Here is a 21,224-nt window from a genome sequence, read left to right as displayed (position 1 = left end):
ACCAGAACTGGTGTGCAAGGCCCTTGATTTCTTTGGAGGTGGCGAAGTCGCATGTTTCCACTTCTTGCTCTGACGCTTGCTTTCCAGTTCAAAATGGTACCACCATGTTTCATCACCTGTGGAAATACATGACAGAAAGCCATATTCCTCTGCATGATAAAATTGCAGATGACTCAAAGACAGCACCATTCGAGTATTGCGCTGTCTGGCAGTCAGTTGGTGGGGAACCCGCTGCACACAGATTTTTCCAAAGTTCAAGTTTTGATGCATTATGGTGTGGACGGTGCCCATTCTAATACCCAGTAACCAACGGATCTCATCCATGGCGACACTGCGGTTGTCCAAGACTAAAGCATTCACTTCCACAACCATTTCCGGTGTGACGACGTGATGAGCCTGTCCAGGACGAGCATCGTCTTCCAGTGACTCGCACCCCCGAAGGAATCATTTGCACCATTCCCCAACATTTGAATGACTCAGACTGTACACACCGTACACAGCCTTCATCCAGTGATACATTTCATGGCCTCCAACTCCCTGCGCCACAAAAAACTGAATCACTCCTCGTTGTTCCTGCTTACTCGTCGGCATGTTCGGTGGTGGACGAAAACTTGTGTGACCACTTTCTTTTTGGCGTAAAATCACACTGGCGCTATGCAACATCAAATGGTGCGCATGCGTCAGTCTCTCTACCAATAAATGGTGCCACCATACCCGCAGTTATGTGGTGCCACTTTACATGTAATGCAAAGGTAGACGCACTGGCCAGGTTTCATTTGAATGACTCATAGTTTGAAAAGAAAGTGATTTCAGGGACGAGCTGAGTTCCCATATCACCCAATGAGACATGACATTGTATGAGAAACATGACATCAGATTTCTAGCTCTCTGTCGTCACTCCACCCATCTACTACAGCCTTTGGATGTCTGACTTTTTGGACACCTTAAGCAAGTATGGTGGAATGAATAGAAAAAAGCCCACAAGGGAGGAGACTGGCCAGCCTTTCAAAATCTGAGTTTCCCATGCTGTTGAAGAAATTGGTAGAGGAAATGGAACAAAATGAAAGGAAATACGCAGGAAGGTTTCAGAGGCACTGGGATCCATCGTACCAACTGGGAGCACGTCCTGAAGAAGTTGTGTGGTGGTAGGCTGCAAAATGAAGATGATGAGGTATCAGCAATATTTTTCAGATTTTCATCAATGAACTAAAGGCTTACAGACAACAGGCCATAGATAAGCCAGCATGAGGAAGGAGGAGGAAGTTGAATGTGCCACCTCACAGAGGCATTACCCTTGAAGACTCTAATTATGCAGATCTTCAAGATAGGCAGCGTGGAATGTCAAAGAAAAACATGTAAGGGAAAGCTACAAAATGGAAAGCCAACACCCAAAGAAAGATGAGGAAAAAGGGGCAGGAGACTGGGTTGTCCAGCAGTGAAGACCTTTTGAGTGAATGACATTTCATTCACTAAAAGTGAGAACATCATCCAATCTTTTATGGCTTGTCACCTGCATGATGATGCCAATGACACAGATGTTGAAGATAACAGATTTATTGGTGTTGTTCATCCCATCTACAAAATCATTGCAGCTGAACAAGTCACTACAAATAATGACAAATCTGAGAAACAGCACAGAACCAACAATGAAGTGAAGTGTCCACTACCGGTACCTCTCTCAATGTTGAACGGGCTCTTGTTTCCAACCACCTTATTCACCACCCACTACTTGATGCTGTGCAGAAGAATTGTTTCTAAGTAGGTGTGAAATATTTTGGGAAATTATATTGTGGGCTCAGGCTTCCACTCCTGCCAAGATAGGAGATGCACCATTATCAGCCATGACCAAAGTAGGAAAATTCTTGATGTGGCCCAATCCTCGCAATGTTGTGTTGTGCTAGGCAAACCAAATTGTTCACCGAGTGGATCCACTACAAGAGATCTCACCAGGTGTTTTTTTGTGTGTGTGTTTGTGTGTTTTCCTATTCCTGCAAGAAACATTTGATTTGTGTCTAAGATTCCCCACCTCTTGTGTAAGAGATGGCTTTTTTGGAAAGATGGAATTTGAGGAAACAGATGTATAGCTATGTTGAGTAAAATCCTTTAAGGAATTTACATTTAACAGACCTAATAAAGTGTCACAAAGTTGGGGAGTGGTATGATACTGGTTGTTGTTTTATGTAAGATGAGAGCTTGTTGAATATCTTCCTACTAGCATACATAATTTCACGCTGAACCCCAAACAAGGAGGCTAAGGCTTTGTAAAAATTAGTTTTGTATCTTGTATTGTGATTGCATAGATCACAGTTTAGTTGCAACTGATTTTTATTATACACAACAAAAACCATTGAAGAGTAAATGTGTTGGGCAGTGTATGTAAGATCTTAAAGTTCCTTAAAAAAGGCATTGGCAGAAAGTGCAATTACTTGCTTTACAAAGTATTCTTTTTGGTCACTTATGTTGAATAAACACGTTATTTAGTTCAGGTGCACTGTCCAAATAGATAGTTGGATAAGACAACAAGGAGGGAAAATGTGCTAAATGTTGCCTTTAGGTCAGTACAATGAGACATGCTTCTAAGGGCAAAACATGCTGCACTGAAATTCTTGATTAGTTTATTTATGTGTTGTTTGCCATATCCATTGACATTTTATCCCTGAAGATGCCCTCTGTAGTCGAAGGTGAAATATCAGAGAGAAGTTTTATATATCGACTACACCCTCACAACTAAGAAATTTTGACAGAGGTAAACACCAACTGTGAGAGCTTACATTGCTTGATTAACAGATAAACTGTTAGCTGTGAACCACTTGTAAGCCTGTTCAGTTATCTCCAAAAGTTGAAATTGGACCCTTGATTACTATGGTTGTGTTATCAGCAAACGTTACAGATGAGACTAGAAAATCATTTATCTGGTTTAAGAACAAGAGCATGTCCAATACAACCTTGTGGGATCCCATGTGTTATGTTCTCCCATTCTGAGTTCAGTTTCATGTCTTTGACACAGTTAGTGAGACACTTTGTTTTCTGTTATGAAAGTAAGAATCTGTACATGCAAGAGGGATGCCTTTGATGACATAACGCTTTAGTTTGCCAAGCAGAATTTTGTGATACACTCAATCGAAGGCTTTGGAAAGCTCACCCAGTATGTCAACGGAGTAATGCTTCTCGTTTGCCTCTGCCAAGACTTCATTCATGAGGTCGTGCATTGCTTTATGTGTAGAGAATCATTTACAAAAATGAAATTGCGAGATAATTAACAAGTACTGATGAGTAAAAATAGTCAGTATTGTATCATTGGCCAATTTTTCAGACACATTTGAAAAGACTGAAAGGACTGAAACAAGTCTGTAATGAGAAGTAGTTTGCTTATCTCATTTTATAGCTGGGTGTTATAACAGCGAATTTAAGTTTGGTTGGTTAAAAGATGACTTAAAGGTAATCCTGACACATGAACATAGTTAGCAAATTACTATATTTTAGTGACCTGATGAATTCTAGAATCTCTTTATAGGTTGTATTTTAGACAGTAATGTCCTAGTGATACAGGCAGTGCCCATTAAAGTAAATCTAATGCATCTGTATTTGTTTGTTTATTAAAGGGTGCAGTATTGTATTTTGTGCCAGTCTGAGGAATCATTCATTGAATGTCTCACTTTCTGAAGCATTGGCCCCTCTTCCTAGCTCACTTTGGATATTGGTACATGAATGGGCAGACGTTTATACCTCAAGCTCCATTCATGAAAGTCTTTTCGATTTACAAATATCTATGTACGTAGTTGTAAAATATATGCAGTGAGTCCCACCTAAAATTTTCACCATCAATATATCTGGAACCACACTAGATAGCGACAAATGACTTTCAAGGGTATGAACGTATGGCAACGGTTCACAAAAGTAAATACTAGGAGAAATTCTAAAGTATCTGCAAATATTGGTTTCAACACAGACTTATGTTTTTTTAAATGGACACCCCATCTTATTCCATATGCAGTCAATAACATGAGAAATCGCAATAATACTGGGTGTTGGTTGCATCGTAATACATCAATTACATTGTGAGAAATTGGAATACAAAGTTGACACATGAAAAGAACGAAATGCACCACTATTTCACTTCCCGTGATGCAGTAGTGGCCCAAACATTGCTCATAACTGCAATATGATTGATGTACTTATTGTTACTTTCACTGTTATCGTGAGGGCCAGAAGTAATAATAGGGCTTCCTGCCACAAACATTGATATGTACATAATGGTGTCCCTCGTGCATGTTGTATTTATGTACATACAGACTATGGAAGAGTACTGGCTGGTGTACGCCACCCTGTTCCACAGCCCAAGTCAACTCTTTGCCTCTGCAGTCGTGTTCAGGAACGGGTCACAGTCGGCGCTGTGTGTGGGAACGACTCACTGCGAAGCAGGTTGTTCTGTGTGGAAGTATGTACAGGTATTTGCCACTTGTATACTGTGCAGTGTAATTGGGGTCACTGTTGTAATTGTGGTATTAATTTATTTGTCCATCAGTTCTAGGCATTTGACATGGTATTCACAAATGAGGAAATGGTTGACATGATATTACTATATGGAAAATGTCACCAAAATGGCACACATGTGGCACAGGTGTATGCCCCGCGGTACCCTAATAGACATCATCCGACCTGGACTATCTCGCATGACAGTGAAGTTGCCTTAACAAATGCGGATCTGGAGCAGAGGCATAACACCTGATGCAGCAGAGGTAGCTGTTCTGGCGACCAATACAATAAAGTATTCGTGAAATGGAGAGACAGGTGGGAATCCCTCGAACAAGTGTGATGTGTATTGTGCACTGGCATAGATACCACCTGTATCACATGGCGCTACATCAAGGCCTACATGACAATGATGTTCACATTCGTGTGGGATATTGTTTGTGGGTTCTGTGGTAAGGCCATGACTTTATGCGTAGGGTACTGTTACCTGACGAGGCCATATTTAAAAACCATTCGAACACCAACTTTAACAATATGCAGTACTGGTCACCAGAAAACCTGTATTGGATTTTCCGGGTTGGACATCAATCTCAGTGCAATGTCAATGTAGAGTGTGGTATTGTAGGACCTCGCATCATTGGCTAATTTCATGGATGGCACTCTTAAAGGATGACAGCCTGAGTAGTTCCTGAGATGTACTTACCTGGACTGATGGAAGACCTGCCCCTTCACTTACATCAAATAATGTCGTATCAATATGATGGGTGCCCTGGGCATAATGCCATGGTGGCACGACATGTGCTAAATGAACAGTTCCCACATCAACGGATGGGATGGGGCAGTCTCATTCAGGGATTTCCAGCACGGTCGCTGAACCTCACCCCCATGGACTTTTTTCTCTGGGGACATGTGAAAGATGTGTATCAGTAGGTCCCAATAACAATGGCCAACATGAAAGCCCATATTACCTCTGCATGTGCTGCAATAACGCCACAAACACTAACAGCTATTAGTGGATCCATGATGGAGCCCACACAATGATGTTGCCAAGCAAATGGTTATCTCTTCGAACATACCTTGTAGCAGTTTGGCTGTGAGACATGTGACTGCAAATCGGCATACATTTTGTGTATTACAGAGAAGATGTACATTTATGTATGTGTTGCATCATCTGCAATGATTCAATTCTGTCTCAGTCATTAAAGATGTTCAATGAAATATCCTGTACATGGCATGATGTACAACTACATACAAATAGCATGTGTCCCTCTGTGCAACCCTTTTACAGCCATTAATTTTGTTTACTCTGACTCGTGGTTATATGTATTATGTTATGTCCATTGCAGTACTGTCGAAAAGTTCAGTAAAGCACATACGAGTAAATTGTGTCCTTGTTTTCCTTGTGGGTGATTGGACATCCATATGTTTCCCAGACCACATACTAGCAATGTACATAGCAGTATGTAAGTACACCATTTATTGCATCGTATTATATCATTCACGTCATGATTATGAGCAATGTGCAGGTCATACTTGCATCATGGCAAGTGCAATAGCAGCGTGTTGTGTTCATTTCACATGTCAGCTTCATGTCCCAATTTCTCAGGATGTAACTGACATATTGCAATGCAACGAGCACCATTACTATTATGATTTCTAATGTTATTGACTGCATACAGAATAATATGGAGTGTCCATTAAAAAAAAAAAAGAAAAAGAAAACATAAGTTTGTGTTGAAAACAATATTTGCGCACAGTGTAGAATGTCTCATAGTATTTACTTTTGTGAGCCCCTGCCGTACATTCATACCCGTGTAAGTCATTTGTCAATATCTATTGTGGTTCCAGAGACATTGGTGGTGAAAAGTTTAGGTATAAATAACAGACAAGGTGAAGGTTACAACTCACCAAATAGTTGAGGTGCTCAGTCATTGATAGCCACATAAACAAGGTTGAGAATCTTGCTAGCTTTCAAATGAATCCTTCTTCAGAACTATAGTGTACACATACACACGAATACACCTGCATAGCTGCATTGTCCAGGTTGAAATATTGTGTTGACACTGCAACTCTACTGGTGAGAGGGATTTTATTGAGTGAAGTGAATGATGGGAGAATGAAGCTGGGGAGCAGTTGGGAGGGTTAGGGAAAGGTGGCTGGTGGTTAGGAGCAAGAGACAACGTGCTCATGGGATAGGATTGTGGAGATATGAAAATGGCACAAGTGAGCTCATTCTGGCCACAGGCAGATTCAGTTGTATGTTGTGCACAATTACGCAGAGAAGAGGATTGGCAATGGGACATAGAAGAAAGGAAAGGGGAAGAGCGAAGAGGGGATAGGGACTCTGTGGGTGGGAGGGTGGGAGTGAGGATAGGGTCATGAGATGCAGGGGTGTAGGTGCATGTAGGGCAGAGAGGCTAGTGGAGATTGTGGTCAAGAGGATTATGAGATCAAAGGATGCGTTGCCATGACAATTCCCATCAATATACTTCAGAGAGACTGGAGCTGTGAGAAGGGGGGAGGGGGGGGGGATGATGGAGAGCAAAAGTTCCAGATGGCACAGGTTGTGAAGCAACCACTGAAGTCAAATATCTTGTGCACAGCATTATATTGTGCCACTAGGTGGTCAGCTCTGCTTTCAACTACAATTTGGCAGCAGCTAACTACGAGGCCTGTCTAAAAGGTATCCGACCTTTGGCCAGAAAAAATATTTCGACCCCGATCCCCTTCACAGTAGGACCCTTGTGCTTGTACACACTTAGCACACCAATCCTTCCACTGCTGGAAACAGCCTTGGAAGTCTTCTTTTAGAATTGTGTTCAGCTCCGTCGTCATGTTCTGCATTATCTCTTCTCTACTCTCAAAACGGGATCCTTTCAGTGGCATCTTCAAGATTGGAAACAACCAGAAGTCGCAAGGAGCTATGTCTGGAGAGTAGGGAGGTTGGCAAACGGCTGTAATTCCATGTTTGGCCAAGAAATTTTGTATTGAGTGGGATGAATGTGCGGGGACATGGTTCTGATGCAGTTGCCAGTTTTTCGCCATGCACATGTCTGGTCTTTTGCGCTGAACTGCATCACAGAGTCACTGGAGAACATCTTGATAGTACTTCTTTGTCACTGTTTGTCCTTCAGGTGCATATTCATGATGAACAATTCCACGGACACCAAAGAAGCCAGTCAGCATCACCTGGATTTTGCTTCACACCTGCCGAACTTTCTTTGGCCTTGGAGACTCGGGATGCTTTCATTGCAATGACTGTCTTTTTGTTTCTGGTTCGTACCCGTACACCCATGACACATCTTCTGTTATCGTGGTGTTCAGAAATCCAGGATCAGTGTTGGTGGTGTCCAGAAGGTCATGTGCAACGTCGAAACGGAGGTCTTTTTGTTTCAGCGACAACAACTTGGGCATGAATTTCACAGCCACACTGTGTATGTTCAAATAATCATGCAAAATTGCATGTGCAGAATCTTTACTCACTCCAACCTCTTGGGCAATCTCCTGCACAGTCAAACAACGATCTTCCATCACCAAATTTTGCACCCTCTCAACAACAGCTGCACTCTGATCAGTTTGGGGCATGCCAGAACACTGGTCACTTTCCACTGATGTGTGGCCATTTCTGAATTAGTTGAACCACTCCTTAATTTGTGTTACACCCATTGCATCTTCTTCAAACACCTGCTGAATCTTACGAATTGTTTCGCTTTGGGAATCCCCAAGCTTTTGACAACATTTGATGCAGTATCTTTGCTCAACACATTCTGTCATCTTGAGAGAATTGGTAATCCGATGAACATGTTGTGTAGCACCTCACTCAGTGACTGATAGGCAGCAACTGACATACTGGAAGGCGGGGACAAAATTCACGCTTGCACATAAATGTCTCTTCCTTTACTGTGTACAGTGATGCCGCGCTAACATCTCTATTTTGCCCGGGAAAATCAAAGGTCGGATATTTTTTTAGACAGACCTCGTGTTTGCCATTTTATTGCCTTCTTACAAATGAATTTGAAGTAGACAGTGCTATCATTTGGGGACCAATATTGTTTCTGGATTCCATAAAGCTTATTGCTTGTTTATAGTCCAGGTTGTATAAGTTTCATTCTGTACTGGATAAAGTGGTATTGTTGCAAGTTCAATACCCTTGTAACAATGCTTGATCCCTGACTACTTAGGTTTTCACAGATTATGAATTATGTGTGGCTGCTTCATAGTAGACTGATGTCCTGTATGATAAGCCCCTTTTTTAAATAAATGAACTTCTCTGTGTAAAAAGAACAAATAATGTACCATAACAAATGCCAAAATGTCACACACATTATTAGGAAACTGATGGGAGCTATTTTAAATTGTCAGTTGACCAGATTTGGAACAATATGTGTCCCTGATTTGTCACTCACCTCAGTTAACTAATTCAATGTGAAACTTCTTGTGTTATGCAGCTAGTAACTCATTAGCTCCTGAAAACATGATACAACTCAAAATTATTTCACATAAAAGGCAGAAGAGTTGCAGTTTGAACTCTTCCTTCAAACATTCGGTCCTGTTTATGGTATTTAAAATTTTTCATGTAATTATTAAAATTTATATTGCATCACAGTCATATTGCAGAGCATTATCACTGATAACTGAGTTTAATGCATGAACTTGGTGGATACAATATTCATGCAGATCCTCTAAAGTGCTATTATTGCAGCTTTAAAAGTAATAATATACTTTTTGCAAGTGTATCAGTTGATATAGAAATTTGAATTATTCTAATTCTGTGTATTGATCTTATGGATACATCTTACTTGACAGCGAAGTGTGTGCCTCTTTCTCATTGTCATTGTGGGTGGACTATAACAGCATGGAGGTACTCACAGGTAAATGCTACTGAGAGAGTTTAAAAATTTCTGAGTTTATTGAAATTTACCTTCTTTCCTTTATTTCTGTTCATTTCATTGGGCCTTATTTAATTTTGTGTTGTCACATGCTTTTTGCATGTTCATAGGAGAACCTTTCAGTACATGAAATAATTTGTTAATTGCTGCTATTCAAATTCGTTTGACTCTTAATGGTGATAAAGAGCATTTTATTTTATCAGATAAATAAAGCACTTTTTCCAGAAAGTTGTGAACAATGACATGAGTAAAGCCAATGCTAATCATATAATGAAAGTGTTGAGCACTGGATAGGTACATAAAAATGGCTGTGTACATTACAGCTCTTCTAATGAAAGCCTTGAGCACCAGGTAAGTGCATAAAAAAGGCTATATACATTATTGCTCAGCCGTTGAATATGTTTATCTCGTCACAGCACACACGTACAATGCAAACACATTTACATTTCCGATGGATGAAGAGGAACCCATGATTGAAATCAGTTTTGAGTGTTAGAACTTGCACCATTTAAAATTATTTCTATTTACAGTTATGTCAATATTGAATTAGATAGTAACCTTTAAGTGCTAATTGATGATTTATTTTTTTAGGCTCCAGCAGCCCCCCTTGTTGTGCCAAAAATTCCAGAACATGTCACAGCTGAGAATCAGTATGAATGTTTAGCAGAGGTTGTGACTCCCTTGTGGCGGATTCCATATGAGCAGCAACTTGAACTGAAGTTTCAGTGGACTAAACATGTAGTTTCGCTTATCAAATCTAAGCTGAAACCACATTCTCATAAACATAATCACTTGAAAATGTGCCGTGTCAATAATGTTCTTCCTTCAGTAAGTACAATACTTTCTTAGTTGTTATCATAGTTATTTTGTTGTGTATCAAGCAACTAATATACATTGGTTTTAACCAGCCTGTCACACAAGAATATAGGAACAAAGATGAGTTCAATGTTCGGTGTGGTGTAGATGGAAATCCAAAAACAGTGGGATTTTTTGTTGGCAAAACAGCAAAACATGAGTATGTGTGTGTACCACCAACATATATCATTAACATGAAACAAAAGCATAAGGATGTGGCTACAGTAAGTGTTGTTATCAATAGAAAAATCATGCAGCTGTCAGAAATATGCACATTTATGATATTTACAATTATCATTGTAGGAATATCAAAAGTACATCAGAGAATCAAAATATCTTGCTTGCCATGACTTTCGCGATGGTGGGCACTGGCGCACATTGCTTGTTCGATCAACTGCAGCTGGAGAGACAATGGCAGTTGTGCTGTTTCATCCTCAACAACTGCATGAGGAAGAGCTTCAAGAAGAAGCACAGAATCTCAAGGAATTTTTCACTCAAGGGCCTGGTTCACATTGCAGTCTTACATCACTGTACTTTCAGGCCTGGTAAGGCATGCTTTAAATTATTCTATAAATTAAGTGTCCATTCAGCTGAAGGTATAAGAATTTTTGGCTAAAATTGGCAAATAGTGGCAACCAGACAACCCTTAACCATAGACACATCAGTTACCGTATTTACTCGAATCTAAGCCGCACTCGAATCTAAGCCGCACCTGGAAAATGAGACTCGAAATGAAGGGAAAAAAAAATTTCCCGAATCTAAGCCGCACCTGAAATTTGAGACTCGAAATCCAAGGAGAGAGAAAAGTTTTAGGCAGCACCTCCATATCGAAACAAAGTTGGTCCATTGTAATATGAGACACAATTTAGGTCGAATGAATGACGATACAGCTACAGTAGTTTGGTTCGAGTCGTAAGCTTAGCAGTTAAGCTTTACCAGGTAGCCGTTGCTATGCGTCAGGCGCTCCGTCAGTATTTATACGGGTACCCTTCCTTTTACACGTGCTTCGTCTGGTTTGAATCGATTGCTTATTTTGCTTTGATCTGATAAGTGCCGTTTTCTTTGTTATAGGTGTTTACGCCACTCTAAGCTGAAAATGCATTACTGTACTGTGTCATGCACTGTTTGTCGCATTCTGATAGTGCGTGTTTACGGCCTGTCGCCACTCGCGGCATGGCTTGCTTTTGTGCGCGCTACCGCTGCTTACAATTGAAAAAAAAAAAAAAAAGAGAGGAATCGCCTCATTAGCGAAACAATGGCAAGAGACTGCTATTTGTTGTTACTTACACTGCTGCTTTCTTTGATAATGATCAACAAGAACTAAATAATGGACTGCGTATAGAACATGTTCTGAACGATAGTTAGGCGAAAAGTTTTCTCCGTTTGAAAATCTTTGCGGCCGCTTCTTTAGTACAGCAAATTCTGCACAGAAATTAGTCATCTTAGATTTAAAAATCTAGTCAGTTGCCCTGCTTCATTTCTGACTGTATCACTGTTAGGTGTAAAAATAATACGAATATAAACATGACACGATACGTATATTCTTCCGCGTTTTCTGTTGTCCCGCTCTAGTTTCGTAGTTTATTAGGCAGACAGGATTTAAATGGGATAGCAGCAAACACGAAAGAATACATGGCAAAATGTTTATATTCGTATTATTCTTATGGTGAAGAGAACAGTGCATGTGATTCACATTTCATCAGGTTCCTATTAGCAACCATCTCTTCTCACAGGTAGGAAAAAATTCAGAACATATAGTTGGCTATATTGACAAACATCCCAAACAGTCTTGCCAGTCGTATTTTTGTAGTACATTGAAATTCTGCTACATTCGAAGATGAACAATACGGAATTTGTATTTACTTCGTTGGATAATATATGAAAATGGTCGAAACTTGGGACGGAGAAAAAAAGCTCGTCTTCCACCTTTTTAAAATTTATTTATTGACGCAGAGGTTTTGGCGCCAGTATTTATCTTTGTGTCTACAAAGCATGCCTGTGTAGCGCTACATATATTCGACGGCAGAAGTTAGTTGTGGCGGCACCTACTAACATTTTTCAGAACTTCCGCTTGCTTTGCACTCAATTCTAAGCCGCAGGCGGTTTTTTGGATTACAAAAACAGGAAAAAAAGTGCGGCTTAGATTCGAGTAAATACGGTAACTAAAATGGACAATGTTTTCATGCAAACTTACAAATATAGATTCTCTTGTGTTCACCAAGAGTGTGTAGATGAGATTTTTCACTTCTACCCATTTCGCAGCCACATACCTTGCACAATCATTCAGTACAGGCTGAGGTCTTGTGGTATGTACATAGAGACAACTGCCAAAATCTGTACCTAGACAAGGTTTTGTCATGTGACTTTAAACAACCTAAACACAGTACAAAATTCCACCTTTTTAAGTTTGTTCATTCTGCAGCCACATTTATTTCTAATTGGCATTGATATATTTCATGTAGTTGTTAAGGTATATTTTTTCTATCATCTGTGTGCTTCAACATCTATACTCTATTTTTGCCTGTATAAAAATTATAAATCATGGAAAAATTAGAGCTTCTAAAATGGATATACCACGTTTTGAGAAAATTCTATCAATGTTTTATGTTTAGCAACATTTACGTTTATTATCATATTGCTCTTTATGTAAGATTCTGTTGTCACAAGAAATCTGTGTTGCATAATTATAAAATAAAAAGTAATTTATTGCTGTGGCATTCATAGGAACCTTCACTTGCAGACTGAAAACCAGTGATGGCAGTTGACATTTTTCAAAAATTAATTTCATCCTGGCTGAAAGCAAGGGGAAGCTACAGCCGTAATTTTTCCCGAGGGCATGCAGCTTTACAGTATGGTTAAATGATGATGACGTCCTCTTGGGTAAAATATTCCGGAGGTAAAATAGTCCCCCATTCGGATCTCCGGGCGGGGACTACTCAAGAGGATGAAATTATCAGAAGAAAGAAAACTGGCGTTCTACGGATCGGAGCGTGGAATGTCAGATCCCTTAATCGGGCAGGTAGGTTAGAAAATTTAAAAAGGGAAATGGATAGGTTAAAGTTAGATATAGTGGGAATTAGTGAAGTTCGGTGGCAGGAGGAACAAGACTTTTGGTCAGATGAATACAGGGTTATAAATACAAAATCAAATAGGGGTAATGCAGGAGTAGGTTTAATAATGAATAAAAAAGTAGGAGTGCGGGTAAGCTACTACAAACAGCATAGTGAACGCATTATTGTGGCCAAGATAGACACGAAGCCCATGCCTACTACAGTAGTACAAGTTTATATGCCAACTGGCTCTGCAGATGATGAAGAAATTGAAGAAATGTATGGTGAGATAAAAGAAATTATTCAGGTAGTGAAGGGAGACGAATATTTAATAGTCATGGGTGACTGGAATTCGAGAGTAAGGAAAGGGAGAGAAGGGTGAATATGGATTAGGGGAGAGAAATTAAAGACGAAGCTGTCTGGTAGAATTTTGCACAGAGCATAACTTAACCATAGCTAACACTTGGTTCAAGAATCATAAAAGAAGGATATATACATGGAAGAATCCTGGAGATACTAGAAGGTATCAGATAGATTATATAATGGTAAAACAGAGAATTAGGAACGAGGTTTTAAATTGTAAGACATTTCCAGGGGCAGATGTGGACTCCGACCACAATCTATTGGCTATGAACTGTAGATTAAAATTGAAGAAACTGCAAAAAGGTGGGAATTTAAGGAGATGGGACCTGGATAAACTGACTAAACCAGAGGCTGTACAGAGTTTCAGGAAGAGCGTAAGGGAACAATGGACTGGAATGGAATGGGGGAAAGAAATGCAGTAGAAGAAGAATGGGTAGCTCTGAGGGATGAAGTAGTGAAGGCGGCAGAGGATCAAGTTGGTAAAAAGACAAGGGCTAGTAGAAATCCTTGGGTATCAGAAGAAATATTGAATTTAATTGATGAAAGGAGAAAATATAAAAACACAGTAAATGAAACAGGCAAAAAGGAATACAAACGTCTCAAAAATGAGATTGACAGGAAGTGCAAAATGGCTAAGCAGGGATGGCTAGAGAACAAATGTAAGGATGTAGAGGCTTATCTCACTAGGGGTAAGATAGATACTGCCTACAGGAAAATTAAAGAGACCTTTGGAGAAGAGAGAGCCACTTGTATGAATATCAAGAGCTCAGATGGAAACCCAGTTCTAAGCAAAGAAGAGAAAGCATAAAGGTGGAAGGAATATATAGCGGGTCTGTACAAGGGCGATGTACTTGAGGACAATATTATGGAAATGGAAGAGGATGTAGATGAAGATGAAATGGGAGACACGATACTGCGTGAAGAGTTTGACAGCGCACTGAAAGACCTGAGTCAAAACAAGGCCCCCGGGAGTAGACAACATTCCATTGGAACTACTGACGGCCTTGGGAGAGCCAGTCCTGACAAAACTCTTCCATCTGGTGAGCAATATGTATGAGACAGGTGAAATACCCTCAGACTTCAAGAAGAATATAATAATTCCAATCCCAAAGAAAGCACGTGTTGACAGATGTGAAAATTACCGAACTATCAGCTTAATAAGTCACTGCTGCAAAATACTAACACGAATTCTTTACAGACAAATGGAAAAACTGGTAGAAGCCGATCTCGGGGGAGATCAGTTTGGATTCCGCAGAAATGTTGGAACACGTGAGATAATGCTGACCCTACGACTTATCTTAGAAAATAGATTAATAAAAGGCAAACATATGTTTCTAGCATTTGTAGACTTAAGAGAAAGCTTTTGACAATGTTGACTGGAATACTCTGTTTCGAAATCTGAAGGTGGCAGGGGTAAAATACAGGGAGCGAAAGGCTATTTACAATTTGTACAGAAACCAGATTTCAGTTATAAGAGTCGAGGGTCATGAAAGGGAAGCAGTGGTTGGGAAGGGAGTGAGATAGGGTTGTAGACTCTCATCGATGTTATTCAATCTGTATATAGAGCAAGCAGTAAAGGAAACAAAAGAAAAATTCGGGGTAGGTATTAAAATCCATGGAGAAGAAATAAAAATATTGAGGTTCGCCGATGACATTGTAATTCTGTCAGGGACAGCAAAGGACTTGAAAGAGCAGTTGAACGGAATGGACAGTGTCTTGAAGGGAGGATTTAAGATGAACATCAACAAAAGCAAAACGAGGATAATGGAATGCAGTCAAATTAAGTCGGGTGATGCTGAGAAAATTAGATTAGGAAATGAGACACCTAAAGTAGTAAAGGAGTTTTGCTATTTGGGGAGCAAAATAACTGATGATGGTCGAAGTAGAGAGGATATAAAATGTAGACTGGCAATGGGAAGGAAAGCGTTGTTGAAGAAGAGAAATTTGTTAACATCAAGTATAGCTTTAAGTGTAAGGAAGTCGTTTCTGAAAGTATTTGTGTGGAGTGTGGCAATGTATGGAAGTGAAACATGGATGATAAATAGTTTGGACAAGAAGAGAATAGAAGCATTCGAAATGTGGTGCTGCAGAAGAATGCTGAAGATTAGATGGGTAGATCACATAATTAATGAGGAGGTATTGAATAGAATTGGAGAGAAGAGGAGTTTGTGGCACAACTTGACTAGAAGTGACCGGTTGGTAGGACATGTTCTGATGCATGAGGGGATCACAAATTTAGCTTTGGAGGGCAGTGTGGAGGGTAAAAATTGTAGAGGGAGACCAAGAGATGAATACACCAAGCAGATTCAGAAGGATGTAGGTTGCAGTAAGTACTGGGAGATGAAGAAGCTTGCACAGGATAGAGTAGCATGGAGAGCTCCATCAAACCAGTTTCAGGACTGAAGACAACAACAACAACAACAACAATATCATCCAATCTCATATTCCTATAGAATACAAACCCTTCATGAGGAACTGTATTGCCTGCACTTGTAATAAAATATGTTATGACGTGAAGTACTAAGACTTGACTTAACCATGCAACTACAATACTAACTGAACAGTGTTAAGACAGTTTAAGGTAATAGTGGTGCAACTGGAATTCTTCTGTAATTTTCATTCATAGTTTTGTCTTATATACACTCCTGGTAATGGAAGAAAGAACACATTGACACCGGTGTGTCAGACCCACCATACTTGCTCCGGACACTGCGAGAGGGCTGTACAAGCAATGATCACACGCACGGCACAGCAGACACACCAGGAACCGCGGTGTTGGCCGTCGAATGGCGCTGGCTGCACAGCATTTGTGTACCGCCGCCGTCAGTGTCAGCCAGTTTGCCGTGGCATACGGAGCTCCATCGCAGTCTTTAACACTGGTAGCATGCCGCGACAGCGTGGACGTGAACCGTAGGTGCAGTTGACGGACTTTGAGCGAGGGCGTATAGTGGGCATGCGGGAGGCCGGGTGGACGTACCGCCGAATTGCTCAACACGTGGGGCGTGAGGTCTCCACAGTACATCGATGTTGTCGCCAGTGGTTGGCGGAAGGTGCACGTGCCCGTCGACCTGGGACCGGACCGCAGCGACGCACGGATGCACGCCAAGACCGTAGGATCCTACGCAGTGCCGTAGGGGACCGCACTGCCATTTCCCAGCAAATTAGGGACACTGTTGCTCCTGGGGTATTGGCGAGGACCATTCGCAACCGTCTCCATGAAGCTGGGCTACGGTCCCGCACACCGTTAGGCCGTCTTCCGCTCACGCCCCAACATCGTGCAGCCCGCCTCCAGTGGTGTCGTGACAGGCGTGAATGGAGGGACGAATGGAGACGTGTCGTCTTCAACGATGAGAGTCGCTTCTGCCTTGGTGCCAATGATGGTCGTATGCGTGTTTGGCGCTGTGCAGGTGAGCGCCACAATCAGGACTGCATATGACCGAGGCACACAGGGCCAACACCCGGCATCATGGTGTGGGGAGCGATCTCCTACACTGGCCGTACACCACTGGTGATTGTCGAGGGGACACTGAATAGTGCACGGTACATCCAAACCACCATCGAACCCATCATTCTACCATTCCTAGACCGGCAAGGGAACTTGCTGTTCCAACAGGACAATGCACGTCCGCATGTATCCCGTGCCACCCAACGTGCTCTAGAAGGTGTAAGTCAACTACCCTGGCCAGCAAGATCTCCGGATCTGTCCCCCATTGAGCACGTTTGGGACTGGATGAAGCGTCGTCTCACGTGGTCTGCACATCCAGCACGAACGCTGGTCCAACTGAGGCGCCAGGTGGAAATGGCATGGCAAGCCGTTCCACAGGACTACATCCAGCATCTCTACGATCATCTCCATGGGAGAATAGCAACCTGCATTGCTGCGAAAGGTGGATATACACTGTACTAGTGCCGACATTGTGCATGCTCTGTTGCCTGTGTCTATGTGCCTGTGGTTCTGTCAGTGTGATCATGTGATGTATCTGACCCCAGGAATGTGTCAATAAAGTTTCCCCTTCCTGGGACAATGAATTCACGGTGTTCTTATTTCAATTTCCAGGAGTGTAGAAGGAAGTAGCAGTGATTATTTATCATGTTTGGGGCTGTGAGGTAAGGACATTATCTACTAATATTGTGTCTCTGATAAGTGTTTTTAGCAACTGTGTCATGTTGTCTGCTAACAGCTCTAATACTCGCTGCACAAATGACCAAGCTCCGTTTCAACTCTTATATGGTGAGCCATACCTAACGGAGCATTTGTGTGGATATAAATTCAGAATATCACCAGACTCCTTCTTCCAAGTCAACATTGCGGCAGCTGAAGTTCTGTACAATGCCTTGTTTAATGTGGCTGGATTAGATCAGAGGACTACTGTTCTTGATATATGTTGTGGAACAGGTATGTAATGTGTTTCATTTCTGAGACAAAGTTTTACTACAGTAGCAATGTAGCAGTTATGTTCTCTTGTGTCACTGGAGTACATTTCATTTTTAGAATGAAAACAAATTTTGTTTAAGGCACTGCATTTCATCACAGTATCTTCTAGGTTGGGTAGTGTCGGAGTGAACCATGCACTTCATAATTTTTTCTTTACCAATAGCTAAGAAGGTAACCAGTAGTGGTGTTTGAGACAATATAAACTTCTTGCTTTGAAAAATAGCTGTTTTAATTATTATTTGGCTATTTAAACAGCTGTTTATAGCAAATCTTAAGCAAAGAGCTCTATTTCATAATATTGTATTAGTAAGAACCATTTTTGCTGTCCAACTCTTCCAGGATTAGGCTATTAGCCTGCTCCCATCTTAGTTTTCTTGTCTTTGGTTGACTTCCTCTCTTCTTCTGGTAGGATGATGTCTGAGTACAGGTCCCCATTAGGAGATTGGGATCTATTCATAAAAAGTTTGACTTCCTATTATGCTGTCTGTCAGAAAGAAGGAATTGTTAATCTGTGGTGATTTCACTTTAAACTTTCTAATTTCTGATAGGAAAAGTGAACTAGAAGTGTTATAATGACATATAATTAGAATCAGTGATCAATTTTCCTGCGTGTATAGCTCAAGATAGTAGTACTCTAATAGATAATACATTTGTACAGCAAGAGTATGTAAGACTAGCACATGCTTTCCCTTTGATAAGTAGATTATAGAACCATGATGCACAATTGATTATCTTATAAAACCTAGCAGGGTGCACAGTTCAGAAACCATGAAGTAAAAGGGTAAGTTTGCTCAACCTGTTATCTATAGAGCACTTCAGAGAAAGTTTAAGGAATGTTAATTGGGGAGATGTATACAGGAAGCCAAATGCTAATAATAAATGCAACATACACACATAACAAAAAAAGTTTTGCATCACGCTGGTTCCTAGAACTCCCGAAGATAGACGCTGACTGTGGATTTTGTATCACAGACTCAGTGTCTTTGACTGTTCAGAGACGTCACTAAACCCACCCAAAGATGTAAACAACAATGCTGCCTATTAGACGGAGGGGATCCGACAGTCGATCAGTTCCAGCCATTCCACCAGGAAGGAGGTACATGGCTCGTGTTGTCTGTAGTTCAACCATGCCTAGGCGGTCAATACCACAGTTCGATAATGTCCGCATTGTTACTTTGTGCCAGGAAGGGCTCTCTTTGGACATGGAGGAGATACAGAGAGACAGGAAATGTTGATGATATGCCTCGCTCAAGCCACCCTAGGGCTACTACTGCACAGGATGACTGCTACCTACGGATTATTGCTCGGAGGAACCCTGACAACAATGCCACCATGTTGAATAATGCTTTTCATGCGGTCACAGGACCTTGTGTTACAACTCAAACTGTGCGCAATAGGCAGCCTGATGCGCAACTTCACTCCCGACATCCATGGCGAGGTCCATCAATGCAACCACAACACCATGCAGTGCAGTACAGAAGGGCCCAACAACTTGCCGAATGGACCCCTAAGGATTGGCATCACATTCTCTTCACCAATGAGTGTCGCTTATGCCTTCAACCAGACAATCATCGCAGACATGTTTGGAGGCAACCCAGTCACGTGTAACGCCGTAGGCACACTGTCCAGTGAGTTCAGCAAGGTGGAGGTTCACTGCTGTTTTGGAGTGGCATAATTGAGTCCAACGTTCACTGCTGGTGGTAATGGAAGGCACCGTAATGGCTGTACGATATGTGAATGCCATCCTCCGACCGATAGTGCAACCATATCAGCAGCATATTGGTGAGGTATTCATCTTCATGGACGACAATTAGCGCCCCCATTGTGCACATCTTGTGAGTGACTTCCTTCAGGATAATGACATTGCTCAACTAGAGTGGCCAGCATTTCTACAGACATGAACCGTATTGAACATGCCTGGGATATATTGAAAAGGGCTGTTTATGGATGACATGACCCACCAACCACTCTGAGGGATCTACACCGAATCGCCATTGAGGATTGGGACAATGTGGACCAACTGTGCCTTGATGAACTTGTGGGTAGTATGCCACGTTGAGTACAGGAATGCATCAATGCAAGATGACATGTTACTGGGTTTTAGAGGTGTCAGTGTGTACAACACTGTATGGTGGTGGAACATGCAACGTGTGGTTTTCATGAGCAATAAAAAGGGCAGAAATGATGTTCATGTTGATCTCTATTTCAATTTTCTGTACGGCTTCTGGAACTTTCGTAACTGAGGTGATGCAAAACTATTTTTTGATGTGTATATTGCTTGATAAATTTATATCCCTTTTTGAATATTGTTTTCCAAAAAACTTACTAAATGTCACACCCAACAGTTTTCAAAGAAACCTTGGATTATTACAGGTGTTAAAGTGTCTTCAGAAAGAAAAAGAAAACTGTACAAGATAGTAAGAATTAGTAAAGATGCGGAAGTAATTATACACTATAAAAATTATTGGAACATATAGAGAAAAGTTGTCAGAAAATCAAGACATATGTATATTAGAGATGAAATTAACAACTTGGGCAGTAAAATCAAATCAGTATAGAATAGTGTTAGAAGGGAGGCAGGAAGAGTAACCACTGGGGTAGGTAGTATTAGTATTAAAGAGAATGAGACCATCTGAACCAACAGTACACAAGTAGCTAATGTATTTAACAACCATTTGTTAAGTGTAGGTTCAAAAGAAAAAAAACCAAGCAGTACATGGAAGAATTAGTTTTGAGAAATCCTAGTCAGATTAATTTTCACCTCTTGTGAAATAAAGAAAAATAAAGAAAATCATTAAACATTCCAAAAATAAATGTTCTGTTGGAGTAGATGACATCTCTAACAAGATGTTAAAACAATGTGGGGCAGTTACAGCTGATGTTCTGAGTCACATATGTAATGCATCAGTAACTCAAGGTATTTTCCGAGACAGATTAAAATATGGCACTGTTAAGTCTCTCTACAAAAAAAAAAGGGACATTACAGATGTCAATAATTACCGGTCAGTATCCTTGGACACAGCATTTTCAAAAGTCACCAAGAAAGTAATGTACTCAATAGTGGTTAACCATCTTAACAGTAAAGGGATATTTAGTAAATCACAGCTCAGAATTCAAAAATGTGTTCCACTGAGACAGCAATATTCAATTTCAGTGGCG

General features: G+C 40.9%; 1 protein-coding gene across 1 annotated transcript in view; it reads left to right on the top strand.

Moving 5' to 3' along the window:
* Positions 1-21,224, top strand: part of LOC126162390 (tRNA (uracil-5-)-methyltransferase homolog B-like) — a 103,490-nt gene that overhangs the window by 20,411 nt on the left and 61,855 nt on the right. The window contains exons 2-5 of the mRNA XM_049918868.1: positions 9,954-10,190; positions 10,271-10,441; positions 10,521-10,762; positions 17,812-18,026. Of these exons, the coding sequence (XP_049774825.1) occupies positions 9,954-10,190; positions 10,271-10,441; positions 10,521-10,762; positions 17,812-18,026 (865 nt within the window). The remainder of the gene's footprint in view (positions 1-9,953; positions 10,191-10,270; positions 10,442-10,520; positions 10,763-17,811; positions 18,027-21,224) is intronic.

This window comes from Schistocerca cancellata, chromosome 2 (assembly GCF_023864275.1).
Source record: "Schistocerca cancellata isolate TAMUIC-IGC-003103 chromosome 2, iqSchCanc2.1, whole genome shotgun sequence".
Taxonomy (NCBI): Eukaryota; Metazoa; Arthropoda; class Insecta; order Orthoptera; family Acrididae; genus Schistocerca; species Schistocerca cancellata.
This window is presented reverse-complemented; position numbering and strand designations above follow the sequence as displayed.